The following is a 10,232-nucleotide window of genomic DNA, read 5'->3' as shown; positions in this document are numbered from 1 at the left end:
GTTGGTTGTAGACCAGGCGCGCCGCCACATTCTGGATCATCTGAAGGGGTTTCACTGCGCAGGCTGGGAGACCTGTCAGGAGGGCGTTGCAGTAGTCAAGTCGTGAGATGACTATTGCCTGAACCAGAAGTTGGGTAGCATCTTGAGTCAAGTAAGTCCTGATTTTCCGTATGTTGTAGAGTGCGAAACGGCATGACCGGGCGACTGAGGCAACATGATCTGAGAAGGTTAGTTGGTTGTCGAGAACAACTCCTAGATTTCTTGCAGTCCTGGTAGGTGAAACAGACAGGGAGTCAAATTTGATGTTGATGTCGTGGTGTATGGTAGGTTTAGCTGGGAGGACCAGCAGTTCAGTCTTTGAGAGGTTCAGGTGGAGGTGGTGTGCCTTCATCCATGTAGCTATGTCTGAGAGGCAATCCGAGATCCGTGCTGAAACCAAGGGGTCATCAGGTGGAAAGGACAGATAGAGCTGTGTGTTGTCTGCATAGCAGTGGTATGAGAAGCCATGCGAACGGATAATCTGTCCCAAGGAGGTGGTAGCAAAGAGAAGGGGGCCAAGCACTGAGCCCTGGGGGACCTCTGTGGTGAGATGGTGAGGTGCAGATAGCTGACCAAGCCATGATACGTTAAACGAGCGTCCTGTGAGGTAGGATTCAAACCAGGAGAGAGCAGAACCGGAGATTCCCATGTTAGAGAGTATATAGAGAAGGATGCGCTGATTAACCGTGTCAAAGGTAGCCGATAAGTCAAGCAGAATGAGTACTGATGACCGAGCGGTCGTCCTGACTTCTTTTAAGGCTTCTGTTACAGACAGCAGAGCCGTGTCGTTAGAGTGGCCGCTTTTGAACCCAGACTGGCTTGGATCCAGAAGGTTGTTCTGTGAAAGGAAGTCAGAGACCTGTTTGGAGACTGCTCGTTCAATGCCTTTGGATAGGAAAGGCAGAAGTGAGACAGGGCTGTAGTTTTCGACTTGAGCAGGGTTAAGAGAAGTTTTCTTAAGTAACGGTGTTACCCGGGCCATTTTGAACGCTGTTGGAAATGTGCAGGAGAAACATTGATCACATGTGTGATAGCTGGTGCGATGGTCGGACTGATGGACTGAAGTAGGCTCGTAGGTATAGGGTCAAGAGCATGTGGTAGGACGGCTACATGTCAGGAGTCTAGATACTTCACTCTCGGAGAGAGGCGCGAATGCTGAAAAAGATGTTCCAGCAGCCCCTAGAGGTTGTAGGAGTGCAGTATCTGAGTCTGATGCCTTGTGTGGGCATGTAGAGAATTGACTGCTGATTGCCGCAACTTTGTTTGTAAAAAATGAGGCAAGGGTATCCGCAGTAAGGCTGGATGGAGGAGGAGGCAGCTGGTTGAGAAAAGTTTTCAAGTGTCTGTAGCGCTGTTGATTTTGTCGTTGTAGAAAGCCGTCTTAGCAGCAGTGATGCTGGCTGAGGAGGTTAGGAGTGTCTGGTAGTTTTTGAGGTCATCAGTTAGTTTGGATTTGTGCCATTTCTGTCAGGCTGACTCAGTGTTTCCTCTACGTTTATTTCAGCATGGCGGCCCCCCACGGTTTAATTAATACCGCCACGGTATCAGAATCAGGGCAGACGCACATTTGCTTTTTAAATAATCCTGCGACGTATCCTTCCCTGTTGGCTGCCGCTCATATTGCAATTTAACAATAAGTAGCCTAAACTAGTCAGAGGTTATTATGGCCCGTCCAGTTTCAGTTCACATATTATATATTGTATTGATGTAGCCTATTTAAAGCATTAACTTTCTTCTCAGTGTTTCCTCTTCATTTAGCGGTGCCACTGCTTCAGAATTATTAGGGATAATGATGGGATTAAGGGATTAAGATGATGGGCCTGTCTTAGTTACTGAATCCAGTCCCTCTCAATTCACGTTAGGCTAAATGGTGTGATTAGCAACTAGAATTAAAAAAACATCCCGCGAGTGACACCTGACCAGTTTTTTTATACTAATCTTTTTTTTCTGGGGGGGGGGGGGGGGTGTGCGCTGCGCTGCCACCACTGTTTAAAAACAATCTAGCAGAAACACTGTGACGTTAAACTGGATGAAGAAGTGGTCAGAAAGATGGAGAGGCGTCACCATGAGGGTGTCTGTGCTGCAGTTCCATGTGAGGATCAAGTCAAGCTCTTTGCCAGCTTTGTGAGTAGGTGGGCTTTGAACCAGTTTGAGGTCAAAAGAGTGAATCAGGGCCAAAAAGTCTGCTGAGCCTGGGGCGTCTAAGTGGATGTTCATATCGCCGAGGACGAGAAGCGGACAGTCATGCTCAGGGATGGAGAAAAGCAGAGTGTCAAGTTCGTCCATAAAGTCGCCTAGTTGGCCTGGAGGGCGGTAGAATGATAGACAATGATAGACAATCTGACACTATCAAACACAAAAGGGAACATCTTGATTTGGTCCGAAAGTGTAAAGCATTCAACAAAGGAAAATGTGGTTACTTTGAAGTATCTAAGATAAGATATCGCATTAGTTTGTTTTTAGTTCTTTCGACATACAACAATGATTAGGAGAAAGGAGGAGGAGAAAGGCTCAATGAATGCCTATGTCTGTGCCGAATCATTTCAACAATAGTAAATGCAACTGTATTAGTCATAATACATTTCAGGACTTACTTTCAATACTTAGTACATTTGAAGGAAAGTACTTTTGTACTTCCACTCAAGTGGAAATGTAAAAGGAGGACTTTTACTTTTACTGGAGTAACATTTGACCATGTGTATCTCTACTTTCACTCAAGTACAGGATTTGTGTACTTCGTCCACCACTGGCGGTAGTGAAGTCTATCTGTGTGTGCGGTAGTGAAGTCTGTATCATGCGGTAGTGAAGTCTTTGTGTGTGTGTGTGTGCGGTAGTGAAGTCTGTGTGTGTGTGCAGTAGTGAAGTCTGTATCGGTGTGTGTGTGCGGTCTGTGTCTGTGTGCGGTAGTGAAGTCTGTGTGTGTGTGTGCGGTAGTGAAGTCTATCTGTGTGTGCAGTAGTGAAGTCTGTGTGTGTGTGTGCGGTAGTGAAGTCTATCTGTGTGTGCAGTAGTGAAGTCTGTGTGTGTGTGCGGTCTGTGTCTGTGTGCGGTAGTGAAGTATGTGTGTGTGTGTGCGGTAGTGAAGTCTATCTGTGTGTGCAGTAGTGAAGTCTGTGTGTGTGTGCGGTCTGTGTCTGTGTGCGGTAGTGAAGTATGTGTGTGTGTGTGTGTGTGTGTGTGCGGTAGTGAAGTCTGTGTGTGTGTGCAGTAGTGAAGTCTGTGTGTGTGCGCAGTAGTGAAGTCTGTATCTGTGTGTGTGTGCGGTCTGTGTCTGTGTGCGGTAGTGAAGTCTGTGTGTGTGTGTGCGGTAGTGAAGTCTATCTGTGTGTGCGGTAGTGAAGTCTGTCTGTGTGTGCAGTAGTGAAGTCTGTATCTGTGTGTGTGTGGTAGTGAAGTCTGTGTGTGCAGTAGTGAATTCTGTATCTGTGTGTGTGTACGGTCTGTGTGTGTGTGTGCGGTAGTGAAGTCTGTGTGTGTGTGCAGTAGTGAAGTCTGTATCTGTGTGTGTGTGCGGTCTGTGTGTGTGTGCAGTAGTGAAGTCTGTTTGTGCAGTAGTGAAGTCTGTATCTGTGTGTGTGTGCAGTCTGTGTGTGTGTGCGGTGGTGAAGTCTGTGTGTGTGTGCGGTCTGTGTGTGTATACAGTAGTGAAGTCTGTGTCTGTGTGTGCAGTAGTGAAGTCTGTATCTGTGTGTGTGTGCAGTCTGTGTGTGTATACAGTAGTGAAGTCTGTATCTGTGTGTGCGGTAGTGAAGTTTGTATCTGTGTGTGCGGTAGTGAAGTTTGTATCTGTGTGTGCGGTAGTGAAGTTTGTATCTGTGTGTGCGGTAGTCTAAGAGAGGGGTTCTCAATTCATTCATTTTTGGTTCCCAAAAGGGGGAGAATTTTCTGCGGACGCCCTCAGAACCCAATTAGGCCATTTGTATTCCCTGAAGTTGTGGCCAGGTCCACTATCCTGTGTGTTCTGACAGGTGTGTAACTTGGTCTTTTGTCAATTTTAGATTTTGCATCACTTGTCAACATGGACTGACTGAAACATTTCTACAGATTCATCAGCTAGCTAACTGACAAATAAGCCACGCTAAGCAGCAGTAGGAATGGTTCTTTGTGAAGTTTTTCAAGTGAAGTGTTAATGTGGGGAGCAAATAAACACAATTTGCTTGTTTTATAGGTGAAAATGGGCGCCATCTGTAGATATCAATTTTTAAAATGATAAATCTCAACTTTATCATTTAAAGCAAATTATTCTGCACACACACACACACATACACACCCCTTTGCCATGGCTCTCTCTCTCTCTCTCTCTCTCTCTCTCTCACACACACACACACACACACACACACACCTTTGCCATGGCTTGCAGACCCCACTCTGAGAACCACTGGTTTAAGACATGTTCCCAGACGCTGCTTCAAAGGCTTTGCAAATTACTGGTCTGAGTAAAACGACCTGTACGCAGTTAGCCAAAACACTGGACTGAGTAAAAAGACCTGTACGCAGTTAGCCAAAACACTGGACTGTCAGCAATCATAGGCAGTCTGCATGTTTGGAGAAGGCGGTGCTACCTCTATCCTTAACACATGTTGTTTTAATCAGTATCGGTCATTCCAAATAAAATAATCAAGTGCGTGTTTGTGTGTGTGCGTGTTTGTGTGTGTGTGTCTGTATCTTTGTGTGTGTGTGTGTGTGTGTGTGTGTGTATGTGTGTGTGAGATTAGTCCTAATCTCCCCCATTCACAGGCTTTTGGGATGCCATCGCTCCATTTCACCACGGCACAAACACACCCCCAACACGCCAGGGCAACGTGTGCCAAATACTGCTGGGCACAGACAGTGTGTCTGGGTATGTACTGCAACAATGTGCATGTGTGTGTTTATTGTGTGTGTGTGTGTGTGTGTGTGTGTGTGTGTGTGTGTGTGTGTGTGTGAGTGTGAGTGTGTGAATGCATGTGTATCTGAGTCTGTGTGTATGTGTGTATGTGTGTGTGTGTGCGTGGGCGTTTTGTGCGTGTGTGTGTGAATGCATATGTGCATATGTGCATGTGTGCGTATGTGTGTGTGTGTGTGTGTGTGTGTATGTATGCGTGTCTGCGTGTGTGTGCGTGTATAAATTTGTGTGTGCTTGTGTCTCTGTGTGTGTGTGTGTGTGTGTGTGTGTGTGAGTGTGTGAATGCGTGTGTGTGTGTGTGTGTGAGAGTGCTTGTATGTGTGTGTGAGTGTGTGAATGCGTGTCTGTGTGTGTGTGTGTGTGTGTCTGTGTGTGCGTGTGTGTGTGTGTCTCACCTCCTTCTTTGGGTGGCCGCTGGATCTTGCTCCAGGGTACCAGGTAGGTGACCTCGTTGTCCTGTGAGGAGAGCATGGGGATGGCCTTGGAGATGTACTGCTCCAACCAGCTGGGGTCCTGAGCTAGGGCTGCCCGCACCCCTGCCCGCTGAGAATAGCTGTCTGAACACATCACACACACACACACACACACACACACACACACACTTATCATGCCCATATAGACAGACAGACACATAACACACCATCACGTGAAATTAAAGACACAAACAGATGTGCACGCACGCACGCACACACACACACACAAACACATATACATATACACACACACACACACACACACACACACACACCACACACACATACACATTCACATACAAGAAACCCATAGTGTAGCAGAGATGTGGCCCATCCAAGGCTGTGACCCAGACAAAACACATTCTTTAGGCTGCACGCTCACATACACACACACACACACACACACACACAAACACACACACACACACACACACACACACACATACACGAAACCCATAGTGTAGCAGAGATGTGGCCCATCCAAGGCTGTGACCCAGACAAAACACATTCTTTAGGCTGCACGCTCACATACACACACACACACACACACACACACACACACACACACACACACACACACACACACACACACACACACACTTTAAGCATTTATTTATAATTACAACTGACAGACTGAGGAAGTCATTTGTCCCCAGGGCCATAGAACTCTTCAGTGCTTCACTAAAGGGAAGATGAGCGATGGACTTCTCTGCATAGTCTGTCTGCCTCTCCACTCTCTTCTACACTCCCATGACCTCTGACTGCCCACTGGCCCACTGTGTTACTGCTTACACTGTCTACACTGTTTACTGGCTATATTAGCCCACATGCACAACCATCTCCCAGTCTGGACTGTGGCCTAACTTAATACTTGACCAAAGGCTGTTACTCTATTACTTCAAAACTACTGTATTCTTGCACTGCTATAGGTTTTATCAAAGATCCTTAATATACACAACTTTATCAACCGTCTCTGGTTTTATATTACTGTGTTATATTACTGTATATGTCTACATGTTTCTCTTTTCCATATTTAATGCTGGTCTCTTATATTGTCCATATTTAATGCTGGTCTCTTATATTGTCCATATTTAATGCTGGTCTCTAGACTTTATTCCTGCACTGTTGGACTTTTTTGCACTACCACCATGACACACACTTCAAGAGCACCTTACCACTGCATACTGAATCACTGGGTCAGTCCCTGCCCTGTCACTGCAAGCGCCTCATGCTTATACATCCTCAGTACGTTCATGTGGATCTTTGATTTAGTATATTTTACTGTCCATATTATTCATCTGGATTTGTTATTTTTTCATACTATTTATGTTGTAAGTGTATGTTGTCTGTGATGTCTTAAGCTACTGGAACCTTGAATTTCCTCTGGGGGATCAATAAAGTATCTATCTATCTATCTATCTATCTATCTATCTATCTATCTATCTATCTATCTATACACAAATAAGACACAAATAACTCAAATAGACACAAACAGATGTGACACACACACACACACACACACACTGACCATACTTCCAGATGTGGAAGACCTGGTTGAGGCCGCCGTACTCCACGCTCCAGTATCCCAGCAGCTCCGAGTGCGCAGTGCGCAGGTGGATCTTCTCGTTGGTGAGGCGCAAGAACGCCGCGTTCTGGTGCGGATAGATGCAGTACGTGCGGAACTCGTAGAACGTTCCATGCTGCTGCTGTGGACCCGTGGAGATGCAGGCCCGTGACTGTCTCACACACACACACACACACACACACACACACACACATTAACCCCCAAATATTCACACATAGAATCCGATATGGACAAACACATAGAGCAAACTGCGCCCCCTGCTGGTCTGATGTGTTGGCTCAGAAAAGTGACACTGCAAACATCTGGTCACCTCAGACAGCAGTGGCCTGTGGACTGGTCTGGAGTTTCTACCTTGTAACATGAATTCAATAACAAACATGGGTTGTGCACATTGTATTTATTCGTTCTGTATATGATGAGGTTACTCTAAGTAGCCCTAACCACATCACCCGTAACTGTTACACACGTGAGGTCGAAACTCCACTTCCAGCCCAACCAAAACTGATCTGGGATGATATATAGAACATACATCACATATTCATATCTATATATCTAACGGTGGGCTACATGCAGTGGACTGGTGGGCTCCATGTTCCTCTCTGAGGAAAGATCGCGGTCACGCGTTAATTATCAGACAAGGCCAGCTCAACGAGCACGATCTCTGGACTCACCCTCTGCACCGGGGCAAAAGTCACGCTCCCGGGACAGCAGGCCTGGCGATGAACGCGCATAACCACAGGCACAACCATAGACATAATATACTATGTCTATGGGCACAACTGGCAATTGTCAGGGTAAACTATCTTACACTGTTATTCGCCACATAGCTTCTGTGCAGAAACACATAGCCTATTTAATAACGACAGCCTCTTATCTGTGTCTTGCTCATGCATTTTACTTATTGCATAGCAGGAGGAGCTCCGTCAGGGTTTGAATGACTGGAGATCAATAACAAACCCAGACGCAAAGCCACGACCTTTATCCACCACGCGTTAAAAATATATTATAAATGGGGCAAGTAATTTCCCCCCTAATCAGCTGGTATAGTATGTTGCTAGTGAGGCCCTAGATGAGTGTTGTGATTTTGGAAGCACTAGGCTCAATGAGAGTGAAGCTGTTGAATTTTACCCCCAATAAAAATATATTATAAATAGGGTGAGTCTGTTTTCCCCGTAATTGGCAGGTGTAGTGTGTTGCTAGGGAATCATTAGCTGTGTGCTATGATTTTGGAAGCTCTAGACTCAATAACTGTGAAGCTATTCAAATGTATCTTTGTATCCATTTTCGGTTTTGCACTTTGTAGATGGTCCCTAGACGCTTGTCTGAAAGCAGAATGCTCACAGGGATGCGTTATTTTATTTATCCACATATGTACACGGTTCTTTCGGATGAAAACCGGGTTGTAGCTTGTTGTCTACCTTACTACGATTAGATTGAGCTCTCTATTGTGCAATGAAAACGTTTCTCCTATGATTTATTGAACCGCAAAACGCGAATCTTGCGAATCTGCCAATTTCTGTCTAACTTTACCGAAGTTCCCTCAACCCCGAGTGTGTTTTCCACCGAAATTAAAATGACTGAGATTCCACATGTCACAACCAACTCAAAGCAACACTTCTGTTTTCTATGAGAGACGTAGCCTAGTCTCTCACGTAGCCCGTCACAAAGACTCATGTTATCTCTCCCAAACGGGTCGGTTCGACTTGCGAGTTTTGCCCATGGGACAAGCTTACCACATGCAAGCTCTTCGGCGCGGCGACGCTCTCCATGAGCCGCGTCGCGTTCCACAGGACTTTGCGTGCCGTCAACATCGCTCCGACTTCAACGTTCTTACACTGCTAGCGCAACTTGCACGAACAAAACTTCTCTATCTGTACCAATGTCCGAACGCAAAGTACGGAAGCCGAAGTGCCTGGACAGCCTGCAGTTAGTAACCCAAACAGTGCCGTTTGCGCACATATTGCAGGTTCCAGTGTTTATTCAGCACTATTGACGTTTTTTTTTTGTGAATTTTTGTGTAACAAACCGGAGACGGATTGGACTTCATGGAATGTCACAGTGCTTATAAGAGCAGCAAAACCTCATTCTCTAGAGTTTAATCTCGTCAAGAGCAATTACATATTTAGTTTATTCCTATTTTCCTATATTTTATATTATATTTGTATGTTATTTGTTATATCAATATAGGTTTAATTAAGAACTTCCCACGACTACCTCTGACTCACTTAGAGTCATACACAAGGGGTTGTAGTTTCCTAAAAATGGATCTCTCAGCTCAGGAGATCTAGGTGTGACCTCATTACTGGTTTGACAGTTTGAGATAGAGAGAGATTTTATTGTACAATTCTTCAATTGGTGGAAACTGGCAATTTTTTCAAAATCTGAAGAGTGGTGATCGAATAAGTAGGATAAATATCAAACCTCAAATCTGCATCTGGGTACAAATTATCCAGCAGTGCGAAAAATGCTTCCACATGTTGACTCAAATTTACCAACAAGAAAATCATGAACCGCCTCTATTATATCATATTATAATAGAGCCTCTATTTAATCTATTAGATCAGAGGTGTCACAAGACATGGTCCGGGAGCCAGATCTGGATCCAGCAGGATCATACTCACCCTACGTTTTGGCTAGAAAAGGAAAATAATAATACAAAGATATTCACATCCAGTTGTCTTTGACAATGTCAATAAGCAATACCTTTGTTATAGTGCTTATGTTTTTAAACTTGACTATATGCCCTTCTTTTATTAGTTATCCCTGTTTGCTTGTGTTTATGTAAATGTAAATCAGGTTTATAGGCCAGGTATACTTGCGTATAGGAAATTGGTCTCTGCATTTATCCCATCCCTGAATTATAGTGAACACACAGAGTACAGAGTGAACACACAGTGAGTTGACGCACACACTGACCCGGAGCAGTGAGCTGCCTGCTACAGTGGTGCTCGGGGAGCAGTGAGGGGTTAGGTGCCTTGCTCAAGGGCACTTCAGCCGTGGGTGTGGGCATGGGAGAGCAGTGCCCACAGTATTATAAAGACACATGTGCAGTGGATGTGTATAGTATAGTATTATAAAGACACATGCAGTGGATGTGTATAGTATTATAAAGACACATGTGCAGTGTATGTGTATAGTATTATAAAGACACATGTACAGTGGATGTGTATAGTATAATATTATAAAGACATGTGCAGTGGATGTGTATAGTATAATATTATAAAGACACGTGCAGTGGATGTGTATAGTA

At 44.9% G+C, this 10,232-nt stretch overlaps 1 protein-coding gene across 1 annotated transcript in view; it reads right to left on the bottom strand.

The window, feature by feature from the left end:
• The window catches only part of nipsnap3a (nipsnap homolog 3A (C. elegans)), a 13,245-nt gene extending 4,337 nt beyond the window's left edge, over positions 1–8,908 (bottom strand). The window contains 3 exon segments of the mRNA XM_042060951.1: positions 5,320–5,481; positions 6,926–7,133; positions 8,716–8,908. Coding sequence (XP_041916885.1) covers positions 5,320–5,481; positions 6,926–7,133; positions 8,716–8,793 — 448 coding nt within the window. The 5' untranslated portion in view covers positions 8,794–8,908.
• Between the last annotated feature and the right edge of the window lie 1,324 nt (positions 8,909–10,232).

Source organism: Alosa sapidissima, chromosome 14, assembly GCF_018492685.1.
Source record: "Alosa sapidissima isolate fAloSap1 chromosome 14, fAloSap1.pri, whole genome shotgun sequence".
Taxonomy (NCBI): Eukaryota; Metazoa; Chordata; class Actinopteri; order Clupeiformes; family Clupeidae; genus Alosa; species Alosa sapidissima.
This window is presented reverse-complemented; position numbering and strand designations above follow the sequence as displayed.